The sequence below is a fragment of the Gobio gobio genome (assembly GCF_949357685.1).
Source record: "Gobio gobio genome assembly, chromosome: 1".
NCBI classification, from domain to species: Eukaryota; Metazoa; Chordata; class Actinopteri; order Cypriniformes; family Gobionidae; genus Gobio; species Gobio gobio.
In genome coordinates, this window is record NC_137097.1 from 81,631,904 (window position 1) to 81,659,484 (window position 27,581).

The window sequence follows — 27,581 nt, forward strand, 5'->3', positions numbered from 1 at the left end:
TTATCTGCACTGCAATTTCTTTTTGGAAGCTGTAATGCGATTATATATGTAAAACTTTACGGTCTTCCAATCGCGGTTCTTCAGCGCTTCTGGTTCAGCTTTTAAACATTTGTCACAGTCGCTCTTTGCTGGTACAGTGAATGATGTGATGAAACGCTTCATGTGCCTTTCCACCGCCTGCACCTCAGTCTGCTGCCAGGGTGTCTTCTTCTGGGTAGTTTTACCTAAAAGTGGACAGAAAATAATTGAAATGATAAAAAGTGTGTGCTAGAATTCCAATCTGAAGTTCTGAATCCTATTATCAGTTTTTAATAGGGCTGCCCCTAGGGCTGTGCCGGTAAACGTGACAACCGCACCACCGCGGGGGCTGAGTAGCACTGGCGGTGGTCGGCCAAAACACCTTTTTTTGGACGTGAATATTGTGACACGAGTGAAGCACAAAGCTTTGTTTACAAAATAAATAATGGGTTTGCAATTAAATGTTACATCGCACCCATGGAAACATATGGATTCATGCCGAACGAGAGAGGTAGGCTTTGTGAGCTGAGCCAAATTTAGCTTTGCGTTTTGTGATCTGGTCACCCGATTTTCCACGAATTTAACAATAGGCTTACTCCATTTTATTCTGCTGGACATGGAATCTCTTATTTATTTTCCCAAATCTTCATTTACGTCTCTCACATGGGATTATAAACAGGTCTTCCTTTTGTTTGCTTTAAATTAGGGGTCATGTCATTTACTGTGGTAAAGTACAAAACGGTGTAGGGCATATACATTTTACTTCAAATTGTACTGAACACAGTGTGTGCTTGTTATTAGACTTAAAGGGTTAGTTCACCCAAAAATGTAAATTCTGTCCTTCCCCTCATGTGGTTGGACACCCGTCAGACCTCCGTTCATCTTCAGAACACAAATGAAGATATTTTAGTGTAAATCTGATGGCTCTGAAAGGCCTCCACTGGCTCAATGCACTTTACACTCTCAAGACCCTTAAAAGGTACTAAAGACGTCGATACAAAGCCCATCTCACTACAGTGGTTCTACAATAACTTTATGAAGAGACCAGAATAGTTTCTGTGCGCAAAAAATAAAAAATAAATAACGACTTATATAGTGATGACCGATTTGAAAACACTGCATCATGAAGCTTCAAAGTGTTATGAATCAGTGAGTCGATTCAGCAGTTTGGATCGCCAAAGTCACATGACTTCAGCAGTTTGGCGGTTTGACACATAATCCGAATCATGAATCGGCTCACTGATTCATAACGCTTCGAAGCTTCATGATGCTGTGTTTTGAAATAGTCATCACTATATAAGTCGTTATTTAGGTTTTTTTTGCGCACAAAAACTATTCTCGCCAATTCATAAAGTTATTGTAGAACCACTGTAGTGAGATGGACTTTGTATCGACGTCTTTAGTGTCTTTTAAGGGTCTTGAGAGTGTAAAGTGCATTGAGCCAATGGAGGCCTTTCAGAGCCATCGGATTTACACTTAAATATCTTAATTTGTGTTCTGAAGATGTAGGACTGTAATCTCCCAGTCAATTAGTCGATTATTAGTCGATACGTTCTGGCTCGACCAAAATTCTCATTGGTCGATTTTTTGCCGCGTTCATTTCATCAGTTTTGTCGTGTTCATTTCATCAGGTGGAGAGCACTAATTGCTAATGGGGGTGTTTTCAGAGCACCCCTGTTTCACAGGTAACAGTCTGTCTTCAGAACACCCCCATTGTTTTCACTTATTTTGGATTAGCCCAACCCACTGGAGAAGAGAGACAGACTGAAGTAACGTTAGGCTACTTTGCTGTGTTTTATTTATTTAATTGTGAGAGCGTTTTCCTAGTCAGTCCTCTTCTACCATGTCAACAAAGACATCGGCAGTGTGGCAACATTTAAAAAAAAATAGAAAATGGGGAAAAAAAAGACACAATGCTAATTTTGCAAGCAACAGTTTGCATATCACAGCTCGACAAACATGTCATATCCCCTAAAGACGGTAAGCTAACTTGTCTGCGTTAGGTTGCCCCGTCTGTTTTGAGTAGGCTATATGAACATATCAGAATTGCCATATTTCAATGTTTTTTTATTTGGAGCCTAATGTGTGTGGCCACTGTTTGTATTAGTTTTGAGCCTATGCTTTATTTTTCAGTTATGCAATTTATTTTGTTTCTGCTCTTGATCTGGCTTGTTTAATAAATATTCCTTTTTTATTAAAGTGGACGTGCCTTTTGTGTTTACGAGTAAAAGCTTTAAGTTAATAGTCTATTCGTGTCTCAGCCGTGAAGCTGAGCTGATCCTATGTTCACAGAGCGGCTGAAATATTAGTGTCTGTCAGTTATTATAATACATATGACAAAAACAATTGTCTAAATTATGTTGCATATTCCTCAAAAGTTCTTGTGATGATATCACTAGTTGACAACATAGTAAGTTACTATATTTTGGGAAATCATAGGCTGTGATATTGCGCAGGTGCATGTGATGCCACGCTGTCAGAGCCGACAGACTCGTGTGTCAGACTCATTTCAGTGCAAAACCATTTAATATACTGCAAATAGCCTACTAGTTTATGTTTATTTAGAATTCATTTAGGCAGACATCAAGGCTACCAAGTACTGCGCACAGCGCGCAGCTAATTAATGTAAAGTTTTTTTTTTCCTAACATCATTTTTAGTCGAAAATTTCAGGACTTCAGTCGACCAAGATTTTCTTTGGGTGAACTAACCCTTTAAGATGCGTCAAGTTTATGTGTATAGCGCATTTCATACACGCTAGAGATTTTTAGTTTCGCTTTCTCTCGCAGCGCATAATCAAACAAAGCCTAAACTTATATTAGCCTACCATGATTTACTAATATTTATTTAAATGTTACCAGGCTGCAGTGTGTTGTCTGCAGTACTAAAATAAACACGCATGCTTCAATGGATGTTTGAGCCTCATTTATATTTGTAATATTCTATATATATATATATATTATATATATACACACACGTGCGCTGGCGCACCTAACCACCGCCGGAAGTTGGTCCATTACCACCGTGGTGGTAAGAAACTTCCACCGTCACAGCCCTAGCTGCCCCCTAATAGTGGTCTAACTGGTAGCCGACTAGAAGACGTTTGGTCGACCAAAATGTAATTAGTCGTTAGTCACAGGGGAAGTTTAGCTCCAACCCTAATCAAACATACCTAAAGCTAATCAAGGTCTTCAGGATTACTAAACTTACAGGCAGATGAGTGTTTTCTACTAAACACTGCAAGAGAGTGGCCCTCCAGGATCAACGTTCCCCACCCCTGGCTTAAATGAACGACAACTAGTTGACTAGAAAAATCTTTAGTTGAGGACAGCCCTAGTATTTATGTCAGCATCTACAGTGCAAGGAAAATTATGTGCACTCTACCTATAAATAGAATTACATTTAGTGTAAAAATCACTGTTTGATTGACCTAAAATACCCTGGCCTAAAATGATCATTGAGTTTAGTCTATAAACTGACAGTACATCTACAGAAAGAAGCAGACATGCTAAAGAGAAATGTGTGAAGAGTTAACCTTTGGAAGAAGGCCTCACAGCACTGACTCTTGAAGGCATCTCTTCATCTGATGGTGGTTTGCGTCTCTTGGGTGGTGGCGGCATATCATTCCTCTCGGAAGGAGGAAGTGCCACCTCTGCTGATGGTTCTATGGAAAATAAGTCAACATTATTTTATATAATAACATTTTCAGAAATATATAAACCGGTACTCTAGAATGCTGACAATACACAACTGATGTGTTATTTGTCACACTAATGATTTTAAATAATTCTTGCATAAAAGTGCAATTGTGTTCATTATTGCAAGTATAATTGAACTACATCTACATCATGAATCTTTCTAGCGGACATTTAATCAAACATAAGCTCAAGTAAACTGAGTATTTAACCATTTTATTTCAATATTATTGAAATAATATTATTGAAATAATGTTTGAGCTACAGCTTTCCTGTTGGTCAAACAGTAGAGCATAGCGCTAGCAACGCCAAGGTCATGGGTTCAATTCCCAGGGAAAGCAAGAACTGACAAATGTAAAATGTGTACCTTGAATGCAATGTAAGTCGCTTTGGATAAAAGTGTCTGCCAAATGCATAAATGTAAATGTAACAAAATGCATAAATGTAATATTAACAATCATTTGACATGGTTCGTTCTGTGCCATGACCCACCCAACATGAGAAGAGTGGATCAGCTAGCATTTTACGACAAATGTACACGTTTCTCTAATGAAACAAATCTTATGGTAGCACAAAAAGAAAAATCACTCCAGAATGAATGTTTAGTGTAAAACATGTTGAAGAATAGCTTGGAGGCATTCGATACATAATAAGCAGTTTCATCAAAAAAGTGTTTGCTCGGCGTACTTAGGGTTGGGGTACCGAAACCCGGTACCTATGTAACCGGTATGTACCGGACCAAATCAGAACGCAGATTTCAATGCCTCATTCGGTGCCACTTAAATTCAAACGTGCTTTCGCACTTTGGCTGGCGCCGAGCCAGAGACAGACACGCTCAGCGCTCGTCACATATCACAACTACTCAGTGTTTTCAACCACAATGTTTATTTTAGGTTTCAGACATTTAAATGCTCATTGTCTATGGAAGCGGCAAAAACAATCCTTTCAGACAGTTATAACTTCTTATAGTTATATAGTTATAAACTACGTGTTTTATTCATATCAGATACACATTATATAGTGACTCTATAGTTTACTCTATTTTTCTCCCAGTTCAGGTCACTTACTTTCATGTGTTTTGTGAGACGTGAATGAATTTACGTGATGTAAATCCGACAAATCCGATTCTCTGAGGCGTAAACTAATATGGCGCCGCCCATCGCGCAGTATAGATCAACTAACACACATTTGAAAATCCCAATATCAGATAGTTCATGACAAAGTTAGCAAGTTTGTGAATATTTTGAATAAAAAAGAAAAACGAAATAAACCCGATATAGCTGAGCTATCACGGCTGCTGTGTGTCATGTGAGAAGCACGACGCATCGCCATGGAAACAATAAGGCGATGCGTTCTAGAATATTTAGCCAGAGAATATGGTCATATTTCTGCAATAAAGCTGAAGCTGGTTTGTAGCAGACCAAGAACACAGACGACTGCTGTTATTACTGTAACTGTTATTTAGTGTTAAATTAGTTCACTAGTATTAGTAAAGGTCCCATGGCATGAAATTTTCATTTTATGAGGTTTTTCAACATTAATATGAGTTCCCCTAGCCTGAATATTGTCCCCAAGTAGATAGAAATGTTGATCGGTGTAAACACGAGTTCTGGCTGTCTTTCTCTGCCTTTGAGAAAATGACAGGCCAGACGAGCCAATCCTGAAGTCTCCTGGTTTGACGTCCAAACAGGAACGGTTACCTCCCTTTCCTCCGCCCAGAGAATCTGGCACGCCCATGCAAACGCTCGAGAGATCATTCCTTGTGAACGAGTGAATGCTGGCAGTTTCTCAGTGTTTGGATGTACAGATGAAAACAGAAGTCTTTTTTCAGTTCCTTCTGATCTGTGATCAGTGATTTCTGATGTGTAGCTAATTATTTATTTTTCGTGCACACGCAGCGGCTTCTCTCTCTCCAGACAGAACGGTGTTTTCGTGTTTTCTATCTTGTGAGTCAGTGTTTTTGTACGTCCTCGTCGCGTCTACCGGTTCTAAAATGTGCATACAGTCATGAGTTTCTGCTCAACATCGGCCTCACACACGCCGACAGCGGAGGCACCAAACGCGGCGTAAGATTAAGCAGAAGGGAGTAAGCGTGAGCATATTCGGGCTAGCCAGCCTAGCCCCACAATAAACTGGATTACATTCGATTACTGCTGTTGTGTCTTTGGCTTTTTTACTTCCTGCTTCGCTACTGTTCGGACGCTCTTGCTTACTGCTCCGCGCTTTGCTCTATCGCTTCTATATTTTACAACTTCAGCAAATCAGCACATTGCTCAAACGACAAAGCTTGACTCCAATGATAAAATTAGAAACTCTGGTGACTGAATTCCTAAACAAAAAGCGGAATATTTCAACCGACCAGCCTCCCACTGCCTCCAGCTTACATTCCGGAGAAGAGAAAACACAGCTGCCTACATTCAAAAGGATAAGAAAATGCCTCTTCTAGAATCTACTTGCTGCACAAACTGCCACAGACTTTTACAAAGGATTGCAGTTCTTGAAACAAAGTTATTTACGGAACCATCCAACCAGACGAATCACACAGCAGAGCTTCATCATGATCGCCCTCTGCACACTGCCGGTGAGTCCCATAAATGTAGTGCTACTCAACATGTAGAGAAACAAGTAACTGATCAACACACTAATCAATGGAACAAACAGGGAGCGAGACCCAAAGGCACTCGAGACATCAGATTGTCACGAGCATCACATATTGCCGCAGTAGCATGCTCTACCCCAGACACAAGGATTGCAAACACTAGTTTTCTACCACCAAATATACATCTTGAAAACAGATTTGAAGAGCTAATGAATGTGGGTGAGGAATCCCCAAACGTGATAAATGTGACCGAACACAGATTGAATCAGCCCGCAGCTAACACTAATGCTAACAGGCGCTCAAGGTCGAGCAGACAGCGGCCCTCAGCTCAGAGCGCAGCCGAGCCCAGGACTCTGATAGTGGGCGACTCAACAATCAGAAACATTAGCAGCAGGGATACAACTACATGCTGCCTTCCACAAGCAACAGTTTCTGATGTCAACAGGGAACTTAAGAACATTCTGATGAAACACAAGACTGCAAATCGACTTATCATTCATGTGGGAAAGAACGATATTCAGAGAGAGGAGTCAGAACTTCTAAAGAGGGATTTTAATGAACTTTTTGAAACACTTAGGAAACTGAAAGTTCAGCCGTTCATCAGTGGACCACTTCCAGCAAAAGGAACAAATAGGTTTTCACGGCTACTTGGGCTTAATACATGGCTGCAAAAAACCTGCAACATGAAGGGAGTGAACTTTAATCGACAATTTTAATCTCTTCTGGAGTCAGAGACAACTGTTTACATCAAATGGCCTCCACCCAAACAAACTCGGTGCAAGAGTGCTAAAGGACAATATTTATTTTTCCCTTCATCATCCTTCAGCTGTGTGTGCTAACCCACTCAACCTGGATGGCACACACACACCAGTAAAGTACGATCACAGGACTTCATTTCAGCATCTGAATGGACATGCGGTTGATACACCCCACAAGGACAATGATAACACCACGCAGCCACAACAACCACTTCTCATGGACACACTCCCAGCTGAGCCCCGCCCTCAGAGCTCACCACAGATAGACTGTGACGAATTAGAACTGCTCCAAATGACACAGATCGAGGCACTAAACAGTAACATCTCAGCCCATACTGTGGAGTCTGTGGAGGCACTGGTAAAAATGGGGACCATCAGGAGTGACACTGGTGAAATTTTAAAACTTATATGTAATATAAGCAATAGGCTGGAAGAAATGTCACTCCTTGAACCGGACGATAACATATTGCAGCTTCCGGTAACACCAGAGAAACAGCCCCCCTCACCAGACATGTTATTCCGCTCTACAGCATCCCCGCCTCTGAGCTTCACAGAGAAAATGGATTTTGTTTATACTGGAAACAGACAATCACACTCGATCGCTGCGAGCCCCCAGATATCAACCAAAAAGCGTCAAGGCCCACAACCACCAAAGACTGTGGGCCCAGCTCGCTCTGCCCCTCCTCCTGTGAGATTTCTTCGGTCACAACGTCAGGGCACACACCCTCCTCCATCTGCACCAAAAACAACTGATACCAGCTCTCAGTGACGTGTTCTGGGTCCTCGCAAAGTCACCAGCAATCTTATCAAATGTTTACAAAACATGCGTGAATCCAGTGTGCCTTTATCTTTCTCTATTTCTGTTCTGGTACGTGATAGAAAGTCCAAGGCTTTCTCAGGCCGTATGGCAAACCCATCTAATCTGCTGCCTGTTAATTGTCAAACTAAGATTACTATGGGGGAAAAAAATAAAATTAATACTGTTAAGTTAGCACTCTTAAACATCCGTTCACTTAAAAACAAATCATTTCTAGTCAACGACTTAATATCCACAAACAACCTAGATTTTTTGCTTCTAAATGAAACGTGGCTAGAAGACAGCTGCAGTGCAACAGTCCTCAATGAAACAGCCCCTCCTAACTTTACTTTTATGAGTGTCTGCAGACCAGTCAGAAGGGGGGGGGGGGGGGGGGTCGCTGCTCTATTTAAAGATGTTTATCAATGTAAGCAAGTATCATTTGGTGACTATTTGTCTCTAGAATATCTGGGCATTGTGCTAAAAGGTGCTCCACGCATCCTGCTTATCATTATTTATAGGCCTCCGAAATATTCTCCGGCCTTTATTGATGACTTTACAGAGCTGTTATCAGCAATCTCATCTGAGTATGACTGTTTTGCTATTGCTGGGGATTTTAACATTCACATTGACAATGCTGAATCCAGTACAACAAAAGATCTCATGACTGTTCTTAACACTTTTGATTTGACACAACATGTTCACGGACCCACACATGATCGTGTACACACTCTAGATTTACTTATCAGTAAGGGTCTAAATATTTCATCAATAGTTATTAAGGATGTGGCACTGTCTGATCATTTCTGTATTTTCTTTGATATATCAATCTCTCCTGCCATTGAAACTAGATCTGTCTCTGTCAAAAAGAGATGCTTAAATGAGAACACTAGTGTGCTGTTTATGAAGGCTATATCTCTAACACCAAGCATATCTGCAGACTCTGTTGATTTTCTCCTTGACTCTTTTAACTCAAAAGTTAAGGGTGTAATTGATGATATTGCTCCTGTGAAAGTCAGAAAAAAGAGTGGCAAACAAAAAGCACCTTGGAGAAACTCAACAGCAGTGCAATTAATGAAAAGACAATGCAGGAAATCGGAACGCATGTGGCGAAAGACAAAACTTGTAGTCCATTATAAGATCTATAAAGACAGTCTTCGTGCTTTCAATGTGGAACTAGGCAAAGCTAGACAGACCTTCTTTTCAAATATTATAAACAGAAACATAAACAACACACGCACTCTCTTTGCTACTGTAGAGAGACTAACAAACCCCCCCGAGTCACATTCCCAGTGAAATGCTCTCAGACAGCAAATGTAGTGAGTTTGCTTCCTTCTTCTCAGAGAAAATCATTAATATCAGAAATGCGATTAGCACATCCTTGAGTTTCTCTGGGGTGAATCAGATCAGACCACAGCCTCAGAAAGTTACTATGACTGATTTCGAAGCAATTGATGGTAAAATTTTAGAAGAAACAGTACAGCACCTTAAAACATCAACCTGCGCCCTTGACACACTCCCCACTTCTTTTTTCAAAAGTGTGTTTAACTGTTTGGAAGCAGATCTCCTAGAAGTTGTAAACTCCTCACTTCTTTCTGGGACTTTTCCAAACTCCCTAAAAACCGCAGTAGTAAAGCCTCTCCTGAAAAAGAGAAATCTGGATAACTCCATACTGAGCAACTACAGACCAATCTCAAATCTCCCCTTCATAGGCAAGATCATTGAAAAAGTTGTTTTCAGTCAGCTGAACAAATTCTTGAACTCAAACGGATACTTTGACAATTTTCAATCTGGTTTCCGACCGCATCACAGCACAGAGACAGCGCTCATAAAGATTATAAATGATTTTCGCCTCAATACAGATACAGGCAAAACATCAATTCTGGTACTACTGGACCTCAGTGCTGCATTCGACACTGTTGACCACAAAATACTTCTTGACAGGCTAGAAAATTGGGTTGGGCTTTCTGGAATGGTCCTCAAATGGTTCAGGTCATACTTAGAAGGGAGAGGTTATTATGTGAGTATAGGTGACCATAAGTCTGAGTGGACATCCATGACATGCGGAGTCCCACAAGGGTCAATTCTTGCACCACTACTATTCAACCTGTATATGCTGCCACTCAGCCAAATAATGAAAAATAACAAAATGGCTTACCACAGCTATGCTGACGACACCCAGATCTACTTAGCCCTATCACCTAATGACTACAGCCCCATTGACTCTCTATGTAAATGCATTGATGAAGTTAACAGTTGGATGTGCCAAAACTTTCTTCAGTTAAACAAAGACAAAACTGAAATTACTACATTTGGAAACAAAGATGAAATTCTCAAGGTGAATGCATATCTTGAGGCTAAAGGCCTGAAATCAAAAAATCAAGTCAGGAATCTTGGTGTGATTTTGGAGTCAGACCTGAGTTTCAATAGTCATGTCAAAGCAATAACTAAATCCGCTTACTATCATCTCAAAAATATATCAAGAATTAGATGCTTTGTTTCCAGGCAAGACTTAGAGAAACTCGTTCATGCTTTTATTACCAGTAGGGTGGACTATTGTAATGGTCTCCTCACCGGCCTTCCCAAAAAGACCATTAGACAGCTGCAGCTCATACAGAACGCTGCTGCCAGGATCCTGAGCAGAACCAGAAAATATGACCGTATCACACCAGTCCTCAGATCTTTACACTGGCTTCCAGTTACATTTAGGATCGATTTTAAAGTGCTATTACTTGTATATAAATCACTAAATGACCTAGGACCTCAATACATTGCAGATATGCTGATTAAATACAAACCCAACAGATCACTCAGATCATCAGGATCAAGACAATTAGAAATACCAAGGGTTCACCCAAAGCAAGGAGAGTCTGCGTTTAGCTATTATGCCAGCCGTAGCTGGAACCAGCTTCCTGAACAGATCAGATGTGCTCCAACAGTAGCCACTTTCAAATCCAGACTCAAAACACATTTGTTCAGCTGTGCATTTACTGAATGAGCACTGTGCCACTGTACGTGCTTTGTCCGAACTGCTTGCATTTTAATTTATATGCTTAAATTTAACCCTGTTTTTATTTTTAATTATACTCTTTATTTTTATCTTTCAATGTTTTCTTTATTTTTTATTTCTTTTAATTCCTATTATAACTGTAATATTTTTATTTCATTTCTGTGTAAAGCACTTTGAATTGCCACTGTGTATGAAATGTGCTATACAAATAAACTTGCCTTGCCTTGCCTTGCCTTTGTTTGCGCTGTGCACTGACACTTATTTTATTTTAAAAATAATGCTATTATCAACACTTACTTTTAACTCGTTCATCTCGACAGCTGTAATGGTACTTTGCATGTGTTACAAAGTTGGTAATAATGATGAAGACGGACTCGGTGTGACTGGGACTCGTGTTTATTCAGAACTCTCAGATACAAACACAATAAACTCGCGCTGACTGACAGCGCTCTCATAACTCAGTAGGTACTATAAATAACTTTGTTAGCGATCGCTGAGCTCCGTCTCTGGTACGTTAGTGATGTCCGGTTCGCGAACGATCTTTCTTTTGAACCTGTTCTTTTTAGTGAACCGAATCAGTTCACCAAATCGGACTGAATCGTTCTAAACGGTTGGCGTCTCCAGTCAGCGCTGATCCATAATTTACTAAAGTTACTAACTTTCTGACATGAGTGACAGTCCCTCCGACTAGAAATAGACTAATAACCTGAAGTATATGCTGTAACTACAACAGTTCAGACATGCTGAGAACTGATGTGAAGTGAACTCAGGTCCATCCGTCTCTCTGGCAGCAGCTCGTGCCTGCTCGTGCCTCGTAGACCAAGTTAAACCACGCCCCCTCCGCTCATTTAAAATGCAAAGATGTCAGCCAATCACAACAGTGGGCGTTTTTACTGAAGTCTCACAGCAGACACACCTCTTGAAGCAGGGCATTCAGCCACAGGGCAAACAGCAGTATAGAAAAAATGCCTTTTATTTCTAAATTATGACATTTTATGATGTAAAAGTCATTCTAACAATATAAGTACACCTCAGGAAACATTATAAAATAATAGAAAAATGCCATGCCATGGGACCTTTAAGTAAACTGTGTTTTGTATTTATTTATATATTTAAGTATACTTTAAACTTGTAATAAAGTTTTAAATAATAATAAATAAATAAATAGACATTCTTTAATCTCATCCACCTTGTTTTGTGTCTCTTTTTTTTTTTTAAAGTATTGGTTCAGGCACCGGTACGTTTTAAAAGTATCAGTTTGTTACCCAATCCTAGGCGTACTGGAGCATCTTCAATGTTGGAACAATGTTTTTGCCTGTCAGGTCTTTACAAGTCACGTAACTGAAAAGTATGAATGCAAACTATGCAAAATTAAGTAGTGTATATTTTGACAGAAATACAAACCGTCAACGGTAGATGAACAGGGTTCCTCTTGTATGCTCCCTTCTTCCTCATCACAGTCAAGAACTTTTTCTGTGGAAGTTGAAAGTGCAGCTTAACAATGGTATATAATGGATCATAAACACATGGTATATGAAAACATGGTAAACAGAAAATCAAAGAAAGACAAATAAAATAACACACCATCAGGATCGATCCCAATTTCATCCAAGTTCTTGCCATGGAACTCAGCTAATCTTCCTTGCTCAAGGGCCATTAGGACTTTGCTGATCTTGGCAAGTTGCAGGGTCTTCTCAGGGAGTCGATAGAACTCACGATGTATTCTTATGTCGTGTCCAAGAAAGTTTGCCAGCTGGTCCATCTCTGTGTCGGTCATATTCAGCACTGTTGAAAGGGTTGCGGCATGCTTTCGCAGTCTGGTAGATGTCAGTGACTTGGGACACTTTGCACCACACGCCTTTGCAAAGCCACGGAGGCAGTCTGACCCTCGGAAATGTGTCATGGCTTCTGGTCTCGCAAACATATAGGCATTGTCTTTTAAAACTGCACAAGCCTCTCTCTGCTTAACAAGGAGTTCTAAGGCACACAGCATTTTTGGAGTCAGAAGTATTGGAACTGGTCGACCACGCTTTCCCCTGGTGATAACCCTTGTGAAGTGTCTGCAGAGTTTTTTTTCTACTTCAGAGAGTGCCCAGTCCACATCCTCATGCGGATCAGAAGTGTCTCTTGATAGAAATGCAGACAGAGGCATGCTGGCCACCTCTCCTTCCCTGCGCCGGTTAAAGAGAATCATCTGGGCTAGACATACCTTCGCCAGCTCCATCCAGGCTTTAGTAGAGGGACTTTCGGAAAGTAATTTGAACCACTCGTCTTGCACTTCACTGAGATAGGTATGCATTTTTTGGACATCTTCAGTAAAGGGCATGATAGTGGGCAGATTCCACTTTGCTTCACTGATGTTCCTCAATGCTGTAGCCGAGATCAGCTCATTCCACTTGTTCGCATGGACTTCAAGAAACTCACTGGCATTCTTCACAAGCTGTTCATCATTTGAGATTAAGCCCTGAGCTTTTAAGAGTTTGCTTACTTTGACCAGGGAATTACCAAGCTTGTTTGCAAGCGATGGAATCATGAATTTGTCTGTTTCACTGTCATACCCACACGTATACTTGACAGCCTTGACAGTCTTCATGTACTTCTTTGGATTTACACAATCTTCCATTGTTTTTAAAGAGGTGACTCTCCTCGCATTGTGAATCAACCGTCCCAATTCTCGCATCTTCTCTCGCACACACTGTTTGTTTTTGTCTGATAGCCCACCTTTGTTTAACAAGCGCTGCCCAAATTCAGTAATTACGGTGTCATTTTTTATTATATCTGTGATTGGGTCAGGATTCATGGCACTGATTACTCCCCACAGGTGTTTGGTCACGTTTGAAGGCACAGGCCCAGTGTATGTACACATGGACTGAACACGATTTTTTCCTGGTTTGAGGAGGACTGACTGGGGTTTAAGTTTACAAGAACGCATGTGTCGCCACAGGACCCTTCTAGTAAAAAGTCCTTGACAGTATGCACAATGCATGAAATCTTCTCCCTGCACTTTTTTAGGTGGTCGTTTGTATGGCACCAGTTCCCCCTTTCCTGATTCCATAACAGCAGCATTGTGGGCATAGTTTCCTCGGTTGCGAATATAACCCAGCTGTTGTTTTCTCTCCTTTGAACCCTTTGGAAAGCTTAGAGCTCGAGCAACATCTGATTTATTTTCATGTGAACTTTCTAGATGCCTTGCCATCTTAGCGTATGGTTTAGAGCAATACAAGCAGTAATGTCTCTTGTTGTACACTCTACCGCCATCTCTTTTTTGGTATTCACATACAACCACGCTGTCTATTGTGTTCTGACTTGAACTGGGTTCTTCTCCTGTTCCAGGTGCATCAGACGCAAGGCTGTTCACTTTGTCTGTGGTTGTGGAATCACAGTCAGGGGAGCTCACTGAGCCAGATTCATCAACATCCAGTTCATCAAGAAGTTGACGTTTTGTTGGGTTTAGAGCAAGGCTAACATCACTGTCACTGTCGGAAGTGGTATCGGGAACGTAATTATCTGAACTCTCGGGTGTAGAATCAAAGAGCTCACCAGAATCTTGAGGATCTGTGTCTTTTAGCTAAAAAAAAAAAGTTAATTAGAAATGGGTTGAACTGCCACAATTAATTGATCAGTAAATTAACAGACATAAATTGGCAACTATTTGTGATAATCAATTAACTGTTTAGGTATTCCATTTTTGATGATTCTCTAATATTTTATAGTCAAAATGATTTCACAATAATATATTCTTATTGCATTAAGTTACACTAGTCACCAAGTAATTGATAATGAGAATACATTTTGATGGCAGCTCTAAGCAAAATCCCTGATCAATATGAAATAACAATGGCTACGTTTGCATGCAACCAAACTCCATTAGTAATTCGATTGATGGCTCGATCCAACTGAAAAGCCTTTATGTAAAATACCTTAATTGCTACGATTGAGCTAGATCCAAATAAAATTTCTATTGGATTGGATTCTTTTTATAATCTGATCGAGAGGACATCTAAACACTTGATCGCATAGAAAACGCTCAGTGAACATTTAACTTTTTGTTATTAGCAATTTATAAGCTAGGTGCAAAAGATGAAAAAACTCCAAAGCTTGTCAAAAACGAGTGAACTGAGAAGCACAGACGCAAAGTAAGTGCATGATCATAAAATAATAATAATTTCAGGATAGTCAAGGGCCAATTACTAGAAGACTTACCATGACACTTTTAGTCCGTCTCAGTCTGGGTACAAAAACCTCATTTTGGAGCTGTGTCACAATCTGTAAACAAAAAGTATAATCAACATGAATTATTATAAAATAGTATTTGAGGTTCAAAAATAAGACTGCAAGTGTGTGTAGAACTTTTGATCATCCAATTGGACAATTATAGCATTGCAAAAATGCAAATTTACAGAGGTTTTTTTGTTTTGTTTCAATACTTGCATTTTAAAATAAACTTCTAAATGTCTGTTTCGTCGCTATGTAACTAACAGAAGACGATTTTAAAATTGTGGCGCTTCTAATTAAAGGGATAGTTCACCCAAAAACTTTCAACAATTTTTCCATAAATTGAACAGGGAAGGCGATCGGCCGAAAGTTTACTTTATAAAGTTGTATGGATATTTTTCTTACACAAACGCATCGAATCGCTTCAGAAGGCCTTTATTAACACCCCTGGAGCCGTGTGGAGCAGTTATTTGACGGACAGATGCATTTTTTACGGACTTCAAAAACAGAGCAACTATTACTGCCATTCTAATGCTTGGATTAGCCTGGACTTTTGTAATAACTCAGATTTTATTTGTCTGAAAGAAGAATGTCATACACACCTAGGAAGACTTGAGGGAGAGTAAATCATGGGCTAATTTTCATTTTTGGATGAAATATCCCTTTAAGTGACAAAAAGCAGTTGACAATGTACAAAATACACATACTTGCCACATTTGCAACGGTAAAAATGTGCAACACTTCAGTGATGAACATGAACGTACCTGTTGAGGAGAGCTGATCTGAGCCGATTCCTCGTCCATCTGAGTCTCTGACCGGACAGAAGGATCACCGTGACCTGCTGCGCTGGTATTAACAGCAATGCTGCACATCTGTAAGAGACAACAGTCATATGACAAGATATTAGGACATGGAAACACAAGAGAGAAGTCTGAAGACGACACCGCATGACTTCAGAGAGAAAGACAGAGCAACTTCATCTTTAAACATGTACTACTGTCCAGTCAAACTCTGTCTGCACACACACACACACACATCTGGAATAAAACAGGCTTCATGAGGACCTCAAACACACACACTGTTAAAGTTCCTTATGGGGACCAGTTTCATCCAGTTCAAAAAACAAGTTTGAACTCAAACACTGACTGAAAGTGTGTTGTGGGGACGTCGTGAGTGTCCACTTTAAAGCAACTATTAACCCGGAAAAAATCCCTGTGGAGGACAAAACTGGCCCTAGATTCTCCTCTACCACTGAGACACTGGACACCTGTCATTAAACTGTTGGGTTTGGGGATTTACACCAGATACGCATCAAAATATGCTTTAAAAACACTAAAACAGGGCAAAGAGTTACATTTTCAGTGATGAACATGAACGTACCTGTTGAGGAGAGCTGATCTGAGCCGATTCCTCGTCCATCTGAGTCTCTGACCGGACAGAAGGATCACCGTGACCTGCTGCGCTGGTATTAACAGCAATGCTGCACATCTGTAAGAGACAACAGTCATATGACAAGATATTAGGACATGGAAACACAAGAGAGAAGTCTGAAGACGACACCGCATGACTTCAGAGAGAAAGACAGAGCAACTTCATCTTTAAACATGTACTACTGTCCAGTCAAACTCTGTCTGCACACACACACACACACACACACACACACACACACATCTGGAATAAAACAGGCTTCATGAGGACCTCAAACACACACACTGTTAAAGTTCCTTATGGGGACCAGTTTCATCCAGTTCAAAAAACAAGTTTGAACTCAAACACTGACTGAAAGTGTGTTGTGGGGACGTCGTGAGTGTCCACTTTAAAGCAACTATTAACCCGGGAAAAATCCCTGTGGAGGACAAAACTGGCCCTAGATTCTCCTCTACCACTGAGACACTGGACACCTGTCATTAAACTGTTGGGTTTGGGGATTTACACCAGATACGCATCAAAATATGCTTTAAAAACACTAAAACAGGGCAAAGAGTTACATTTTCAGTGATGAACATGAACGTACCTGTTGAGGAGAGCTGATCTGAGCCGATTCCTCGTCCATCTGAGTCTCGTACCGGACAGAAGGATCACCGTGACCTGATGCGCTGGTATTAACAGCAATGCTGCACATCTGTAACAGACAACAGTCATATGACAAGATATTAGGACATGGAAACACAAGAGAGAAGTCTGAAGACGACACCGCATGACTTCAGAGAGAAAGACAGAGCAACTTCATCTTTAAACATGTACTACTGTCCAGTCAAACTCTGTCTGCACACACACACACACACACACACACACACACACATCTGGAATAAAACAGGCTTCATGAGGACCTCAAACACACACACTGTTAAAGTTCCTTATGGGGACCAGTTTCATCCAGTTCAAAAAACAAGTTTGAACTCAAACACTGACTGAAAGTGTGTTGTGGGGACGTCGTGAGTGTCCACTTTAAAGCAACTATTAACCCGGGAAAAATCCCTGTGGAGGACAAAACTGGCCCTAGATTCTCCTCTACCACTGAGACACTGGACACCTGTCATTAAACTGTTGGGTTTGGGGATTTACACCAGATACGCATCAAAATATGCTTTAAAAACACTAAAACAGGGCAAAGAGTTACATTTTCAGTGATGAACATGAACGTACCTGTTGAGGAGAGCTGATCTGAGCCGATTCCTCGTCCATCTGAGTCTCTGACCGGACAGAAGGATCACCGTGACCTGCTGCGCTGGTATTAACAGCAATGCTGCACATCTGTAACAGACAACAGTCATATGACAAGATATTAGGACATGGAAACACAAGAGAGAAGTCTGAAGACGACACCGCATGACTTCAGAGAGAAAGACAGGGCAACTTCATCTTTAAACATGTACTACTGTCCAGTCAAACTCTGTCTGCACACACACACACACATCTGGAATAAAACAGGCTTCATGAGGACCTCAAACACACACACTGTTAAAGTTCCTTATGGGGACCAGTTTCATCCAGTTCAAAAAACAAGTTTGAACTCAAACACTGACTGAAAGTGTGTTGTGGGGACGTCGTGAGTGTCCACTTTAAAGCAACTATTAACCCGGGAAAAATCCCTGTGGAGGACAAAACTGGCCCTAGATTCTCCTCTACCACTGAGACACTGGACACCTGTCATTAAACTGTTGGGTTTGGGGATTTACACCAGATACGCATCAAAATATGCTTTAAAAACACTAAAACAGGGCAAAGAGTTACATTTTCAGTGATGAACATGAACGTACCTGTTGAGGAGAGCTGATCTGAGCCGATTCCTCGTCCATCTGAGTCTCTGACCGGACAGAAGGATCACCGTGACCTGCTGCGCTGGTATTAACAGCAATGCTGCACATCTGTAACAGACAACAGTCATATGACAAGATATTAGGACATGGAAACACAAGAGAGAAGTCTGAAGACGACACCGCATGACTTCAGAGAGAAAGACAGAGCAACTTCATCTTTAAACATGTACTACTGTCCAGTCAAACTCTGTCTGCACACACACACACACACATCTGGAATAAAACAGGCTTCATGAGGACCTCAAACACACACACTGTTAAAGTTCCTTATGGGGACCAGTTTCATCCAGTTCAAAAAACAAGTTTGAACTCAAACACTGACTGAAAGTGTGTTGTGGGGACGTCGTGAGTGTCCACTTTAAAGCAACTATTAACCCGGGAAAAATCCCTGTGGAGGACAAAACTGGCCCTAGATTCTCCTCTACCACTGAGACACTGGACACCTGTCATTAAACTGTTGGGTTTGGGGATTTACACCAGATACGCATCAAAATATGCTTTAAAAACACTAAAACAGGGCAAAGAGTTACATTTTCAGTGATGAACATGAACGTACCTGTTGAGGAGAGCTGATCTGAGCCGATTCCTCGTCCATCTGAGTCTCTGACCGGACAGAAGGATCACCGTGACCTGATGCGCTGGTATTAACAGCAATGCTGCACATCTGTAACAGACAACAGTCATATGACAAGATATTAGGACATGGAAACACAAGAGAGAAGTCTGAAGACGACACCGCATGACTTCAGAGAGAAAGACAGGGCAACTTCATCTTTAAACATGTACTACTGTCCAGTCAAACTCTGTCTGCACACACACACACACACATCTGGAATAAAACAGGCTTCATGAGGACCTCAAACACACACACTGTTAAAGTTCCTTATGGGGACCAGTTTCATCCAGTTCAAAAAACAAGTTTGAACTCAAACACTGACTGAAAGTGTGTTGTGGGGACGTCGTGAGTGTCCACTTTAAAGCAACTATTAACCCGGAAAAAATCCCTGTGGAGGACAAAACTGGCCCTAGATTCTCCTCTACCACTGAGACACTGGACACCTGTCATTAAACTGTTGGGTTTGGGGATTTACACCAGATACGCATCAAAATATGCTTTAAAAACACTAAAACAGGGCAAAGAGTTACATTTTCAGTGATGAACATGAACGTACCTGTTGAGGAGAGCTGATCTGAGCCGATTCCTCGTCCATCTGAGTCTCGTACCGGACAGAAGGATCACCGTGACCTGCTGCGCTGGTATTAACAGCAATGCTGCACATCTGTAACAGACAACAGTCATATGACAAGATATTAGGACATGGATCATTGTTTGTAACCACTGGATTTTGTTTGTGATCGTGAAATGCAATATGGCCATTGTATGCCACATATAACTTAAACCAGGGTTTTTCCTGGCTCAAAATGAGGCGGAGGTGGTAGTGTTAATTTTGTCACCTATTTTTAATTTAGTCTTAGTCTTGTGCCAAATGTCCTTGTTAGTTTTAGTCATTCACATATCTATATATTATATATTATATAATATATATATTATATATTTTTTGTTAGTCTAGTTTTAGTTAAAGGAAAACTCTAAATATATTGTGTGGCAAAATAACTTGCATAAAATTTATATAACCTGCATAATGTATGTGCCGCAACACCATAGCTAACTGGTGGATTTACAGCATAGATGCCTAAAATCAACATTAGCTTATGAGACGATGGGCACAAATATCGATTTCGATCTTTATTCAGTATGAATTCATATGTATATATCCTACTGTACATCAGGAAAAATAAGTTTGCCTTTTAGCACTATTTTAAACTTTTTTGAGGGGTTAAAGTATATTTACTTGCATTCATTACTATTCACTATTATTAACATTTTAAAATTTCACAAATAAGTAAGCAGTTATGATCTGCAATACTTTTTTGAGCAACTAGACTACATGTATATTTATTAAAGAGCATGCATGCACCAATAATGGCATTACATGCAGCCACAAAATGACTCTAACTTGCCTCTTTGCAGTGGAATTCTCCATTTTAACCTTAATTACTACACTAATTGTAATATAAATAATAATACAAATATTAGAAGACAAATGTTTTAAGTGGTCATTAATGGACCATACTTATTGCACAAATAGTATTTAGTAGGACTAGTATTTAGAACTTTGTACCAGCAAATCATAATATACTAATATTGATTGCTGAAGGATCATGTGACAATATATATTTCTGATGATTATTTAATTATCACAACATGCCTAATCTGAGCAAGTGACTGCCTGTTTGAGTTGTCGACAGACGGAGGCGGCACGAAATTTGACGGAGGCGGCAGCCTCATATTTCTCTATGCAGCAAAAACCCTGACTTAAACGTATAAAGTTTAGGGGCAAAAGAGAAACATTCACCTAAAAGTCACTTAACTTGGATTGAAGCTTTCTGAGATTTGGATATCATTTATTGGTGTATACCCATTACAATTTGTATTAAAATAGTAATACGGGTAAGTTAGATTAATATATTTCGAATAGATTCAAATTTTAATCTAATCAACAACCAACTTGCTTGACACGTTGCAACAATGAGCTATTATGTACACAGTGCCTTGCAACATACTTGTGTTCTCCATGGGTAGTCTTCTCCTCCATAATCATAGGTGATTTCTTCTCCTTCTTTAATGTCATGAAGGGTAAAAAGACAAAGGTGGGGCTTTCCATTCACATCAATTTTCTTCATCTTACAATTTGGATGTTTGTGGTCATCATTAACTATCCGCCCAAAGGATTCATCTTCTCTTGAGGCATCAATGCTTAAAAATATGAAAACATAAGAAAATGAGTAATACTCTCAGTCTTTTTTTTTTTTTTTACTATAGTATAGCATAAGGTATATAGCTTTTGTTCAACTTGACATCTTACCACCATGTTTTCCCTCGCCACTTGAAATCAAACATAAACGCAGCACAGGACGCGTGGTAACGCTTTCTTCTCCTCTGCAGTTCTGCATCATTTATCATCTCTCCCCTGTACTCAACAACAAAATCTCCTTTGCAAAAGGAACCCTTTGCAAATAGACCTCGTCCTGCAAATTACAGAAAAAAAACATTCACAAAAAGAAAATCTTGCAGATAAAGAACACCAATTACACACACAAACACAAAATACATCAATAGTTAGCTGATTTTAAATAAGCTGCAACAGGTGCCTAAGTAATGTACCCAGATGCTCATAAGATTATGGTTAGGACATGCATATGATAGTAATTAAGGGGGGGGTGAAATGCTGTTTCATGCATACTGAGCTTTTTACACTGTTAAAGACTTGGATTCCCATCCTAAACATGGACAAAGTTTTTTTTTTTAAAGTTGGACGATTGATGGAGTATTTCTGTGCCAAAAATACTCCTTCCGGTTTCTCATAAGTTTTGGAAAGTTTTTTCGAGTGTGACGTCACATGGGGCGGAATGTCCTTGGAAAGGCGCGCGCGCGCGCGACTAGAGCGAGAGCAAACGCTTAAGCCGGCTGCACTGCAGTCACAGGACTTCACTGAATCAACAATGTCACCAAAGCAAGACAACCCTGCACAGCTTCCCAAAGAACCTAGCGTTAATGGGACAGTGGATGGAGTTTGTTTTTTCGGAGCAGGAGTTGTGCAAGTGTTTGTTTGTTCCCTGAATTTCGGCGACGATGGTTTATAAACAAGCCCCAGTTCAACTCAGGATTTGTAGCTGGTCTAATGCTGAAAGATGGAGCGGTCCCAGCGATTAAGGTTCACGGTCGTGTGTTGGTAGCAGGCGGTGAGTAAAAATGCTTCAAATGTCTTTGTATTGTTAGCTATCGATTCCATTGTTTTTCTCTGTAAATATGCATAGCTCAACACAAGAGTTGCGTGCGCTCGTCATTCTTTAGCTCTGCCTGAACGATACGTCCACAGCCGCTCAGCTTTTTTCGGAAAGACTCGGTACAGCGTATCTTTCTTTTATAAAAATAATAAAACTAAAGACTTTTCGGAGATATGAAAGATGCAATACTACTCTATAGACACTCAAGATTTACACAAGATTGACTGAAAATGAGTGTTTCACCCCCCCTTTAATGACTGATAAATCACACCATACACCACCTTACCTTTCTCTGCATTTATATACTTCACATCTAATTTGAATGTCTTGTCAGTCTTTGAAACCACATGATGCACGGCATCCTTAAGGGGGCTGATTCGTGGTGGCATTTCAAACTTGGAAAAAGATGTGTAAAGAATTAGTGTGAAAATGGGGAGACATGCAAAATTAAACTAGTATTTTCAATAAGCAGATAATAATGTTATTGTAATGTAACACTGTACTGTATTACTCTCATGTACACACGGTCATTTTATCACAATGTATGCAATGACAATAGAACAAGGATAATCAATGTCTGGCACAACACTAGCCTTAAAGGCATCAACTCACTATGTTCACTTAGACTCTAATCGCTCACAAATAAAAATATGTTCCTATATATTGTACAGTAGCCATGAGAAATTATTTAAAAATGATTAACTTATTCTTCTGCACGATTCACCTACAAACCCTGGTTTATAACTACTATTTATTTAACTAAAAATAAGTTTAATAATTTATTCATAAAGCTACTTACCATTTTAGTTGTTTAATTTTACTTAATTTCTCTCTGAAGCCCTTTGGTAATGATCTGTGGATTATATGTAGTCTACAAATTCACTTTAAATGTAAATAAACAAATACTGATCTTTAATTCTTCATAATTACAGTCAAACACTATAAACAGGAGCCTGACATCGAGTGCAAACCCCCCCTCCCCCCGCGAGATTATATTCCAACATGTGCCCTGATAAAAATATGATTTCAACATGTGCCCTGACAAAAATATGATTTCAACATGTGCCCTGACAAAAATATAAAATTTCTTTAATATAAAGCATAAAATAATCCACCCCTCCAACACTAACGCGAACTAGACAGAAACTAATTTAATATTAACCGAATCGTTCCAATAGCAATCATTTCAGTCTAAACATTAGGCGACGCTTTTCATTTAAAATGTAGTCTTTAACATTAAATTGAATGATTATGTGATCGCTAATATCGTCAGGCCACATTTAGCCTCATCAGTGAGCTAGCCTGCTAACGTTACCTAAAGTAATTACTAACTTAATAACATATGTGCTGCTTACCTTGTGTTTCACCTTTTTCCTCTTCGTCCCTTGGCATTTTCTGCATGTAATCTTCTTTTTGTGAAGTATTGTTCTTCTTCTTCTTGTTTAATGAAGTTTGTGAAGTCAAGTGTCAATTTAATACGTATGTCTTTGCTGAAATCGATCTTAACGATGCGTAGGAAGTGGGCGGAGCCTAACCATAATTGGAAAATGTGTGTGTGGAGACGTGAGTGCATTACCAGTCAGAAAGGTTTGGGGGCGCAACTGAGCACTCCCTACACACACGCACACTACCTCAAAAACGTGTGTTATGGGCCAAAGCTAAAACTCCGCCCACCACCTTCAGAACAGATTCTCTACTCATTTTAATGGTTTCCCTTATGGGGACCTCATTTTTGGTCCCCACAACGCAAGAGGTCCCCATGACGTGACTGTGTAAACAGATTCATGTCCCCACAACGTGATGAATACCAGAACACACACACACACACACTCACACACACACACACACACAGCCGTGGATCATCACATCAGAGAACGACACACACACACACACACACACACAGCCGTGGATCATCACATCAGAGAACGACACACACACACACAGCCGAGGATCATCACATCAGAGAACGACACACACACACACACACACACACACACACACAGCCGTGGATCATCACATCAGAGAACGACACGCACACTCACACTCACACACACACACACACACACACACTCACACACACACACACACAGCCGTGGATCATCACATCAGAGAACGACACACACACACACACACACACACACACACAGCAGTGGATCATCACATCAGAAAACGACACACACACACACACACACACACACACAGCCGTGGATCATCACATCAGAGAACGACACACACACACACACACACAGCCGTGGATCATCACATCAGAGAACGACACGCACACTTACACAAACACACACACACACACACTCACACACACACACACACATAGCCGTGGATCATCCAGGGAACGACACGCACACTCACACACACACGCACACACACACACACTCACACACACACACACACACACACACACACACACACACACACACACACACACATCACTCACACACACACACACACACACACACACACACACACACACACACACACACACACACACACACACACACACACAGCTGTGGATCATCACATCAGAGAATGACACACACAAACAGCCGTGGATCATCACATCAGAGAACAACACACACACACACCCACACACACAGCCGTGGATCATCCAGGGAACAACACAAACACTCACACACACACATACATACACACACACACAGCCGTGGATAATCCAGGGAACCACTCACACACACACACACACACACATACACACAGCCGTGGATAATCCAGGGAACCACACATACTCACTCACTCACTTACACACATGCACGCACACACACACACACACAGCCGTGGATCATTAGAGAACCACACACACACACACACACACGCTCACAGCTGTGGATCATTAGAGAACCACACACACACACACACACACACTGACACACGGATCATCAGAGAACGACATACACACTCACTCACACACACACACAGCTGTGGATCATCAGGGAACGACACACACACACTCACACACACACAGCTGTGGATCATCAGGGAACGACACACACACTCACACACACACACACACACACTCACACACACACACAGCCGTGGATCATCAGAGAACGTCTCACACTCTCTCACACACACAGACACAGTCGTGGATAATCCAGGGAACGACACACACACTCACTCACTCACACACACACACACACACACACAGCCGTGGATCATCAGAGAACGACACACACACACACACACACACACACACACAGAGAGCTGTGGATAAACAGGGCCTGACACACAGTATTAAGATTTAAGGGTGTGTAAACTTTTGAACGGGGTATTTTTTGTGTCTTGTGGACTTTATGTAAACATATTTGATGTAACATATCTTATTCAGGACAGTACTAAATAAAAAGTAACGCATTTTGTATGATCTCTCATATTTTGTTAAATTATTCACAGATTCTGCCAGGGGTTCACACTTTTTCTTGCACCTGTATATCAGAAATAAATGGTGGTAATCAAATATATGAGTTTTCTAAACTATTGTCATTATAAGATGATTCCCACAATCTCTGAAAACCTGGATATATGAGGGAAAGTGTGATTTCTAGAAGTCATTCAAATGAATAAAATCTTTAAGAAGTCATAGAAATTTCTATAATTAATATAATGTTTTGTTATGAGGTATAAATATCTGCAAAAGCTCTCTGTGAGTGAATGAATTATTTGAAAATAAATGAAGAGCTTTGATCAGATGTGAATGACACTATGACACACATTATGACAAATATCAGTGCATTCAGGAATAAAACACAATCAACCAAACTCCATGACATGACTTTCAGCAACAGTTAAAACTCTTTACCAAACACTTGCCAGAATCAGTTTTTGAATATGTTCCCATCATACAGATCTTTTATGATATCTTCTAGATAAACAGATGTGTTTACCTGAGAGAAGAGAAGAGAGAACGATCAGTCCCAGCAGACACAGATCACACTTATCAGCCATTTTCTGTTTCTGTCAGTCTTTCTGTTCTTTATATAGTCACAGCTCTTCCTTTATCATCATCAGCTCCTCCTGTGGTTGTGAACTTCCTCTGATCTGACATCTGAGTGTTTAGACTGACTCTATGATACAGAAGCCGCTCACTGACACTATATCACAGTTCATGATGGACAAGTGTTGAATCGGCATCATATCAATGTTGATATATCAGTGTTTCTGTTTTCTGTCTGACCTTCACACTGGCACTAGATACATCTGATCTGAATCTCACCTGACGAGAGACCATGAGACTCATGATTGCAACAAATAAACAATAAAAGAAGGTGAATTTATTTAATAACAACAACCAAACCAGGAGAAAAGGGAGCAGAGCAATGAACAACATCAGGGGTATTCCAGAAAGCAGGTTATGTGACATATCCGGGTATGTTTGAGGGAAAGTAAGCGGATAACCTCAACTTTCAGTAAAAAAAAACGGAGCAGGTTCAGTTCCAGGGTTAGTTTGTTCAGTGACCTGTTGATGAGTGTATGTGAAGATTGCATTTCACTTAATATTACACACATTATGTCGATATATAAAGCACCATTAAAACAAAGAATGTTTATTTTATTCTAATTTATATCATTTTTAATATTTATATTTCCGATCAGGCATAACATTATAACATTATCCTAGTATTGTGTTGGTCCCCCTTTTGCGGACCCGTCGTGGCATGACTCCACTAGACCGCTGAAGCTGTGCTGTGGTATCTGGCTCCAAGATGTTAGCAGCAGATCTTTTAAGTCCTGTAAGTTGCGAGGTGGGGCCTCCATGGATCGGACTTGTTTGTTCAGCACATCCCACAGATGCTCGATTGGATTGAGATCTGGGGAATTTGGAGGTCAAGTCAACACCTCAAACTCGTTGTTGTGCTCCTCAAACCATTCCTGAAGCATTTGTGCTTTGTGGCGGTGCATTATCTGCTGAAAGAGCCACAGCCACAGGGAATACCGTTTCCATGAAAGGCTGGACATGGGCTCAACAATGCTTAGGTAGGTGGTACGTGTCAAAGTCACATCCACATGATGGAGGACCCAAGGTTTCCCAGCAGAAGGTTTTCCCAAAGCATCACTGCCTCCGCCGCCACGCCTTCTTCCCATAGTGCACCTGGTGCCATGTGTTCCCCAGGTAAGCCACACACACACACCCGGCCATCGTGATGTAGAAGAACACGTGATCATCAGACCAGGCCACCTTCTTCCATTGCTCCGTGGTCCAGTTCTGATGCTCACGTGCCACTGTTGGTGCTTTGGGCGGGGTCAGGGGTCAGCATGGGCACCCTGACTGGTCAGCGGCTGTGCCGCCCCATAC

The 27,581-nt window shown here is 40.6% G+C and overlaps 2 protein-coding genes across 2 annotated transcripts in view; both read right to left on the reverse strand.

Moving 5' to 3' along the window:
- On the reverse strand, nt 1-26,525 carry LOC307123462 (uncharacterized protein; the record flags this gene model as incomplete). The annotated part of the gene is made up of 12 exons (XM_079811993.1): nt 1-224; nt 3,552-3,680; nt 12,279-12,347; nt 12,459-14,442; nt 15,078-15,140; nt 15,854-15,961; nt 17,104-17,211; nt 19,582-19,689; nt 21,035-21,227; nt 21,337-21,499; nt 22,545-22,653; nt 26,463-26,525. 12 exons carry the CDS (start codon nt 26,523-26,525, stop codon nt 1-3), a joined length of 3,321 nt encoding a protein of 1,106 aa, XP_079668119.1.
- LOC307126510 (uncharacterized protein) overlaps nt 1-27,581 on the reverse strand; it is a 65,333-nt gene that overhangs the window by 11,112 nt on the left and 26,640 nt on the right. The gene's annotated exons all lie outside the window — the stretch shown is intronic.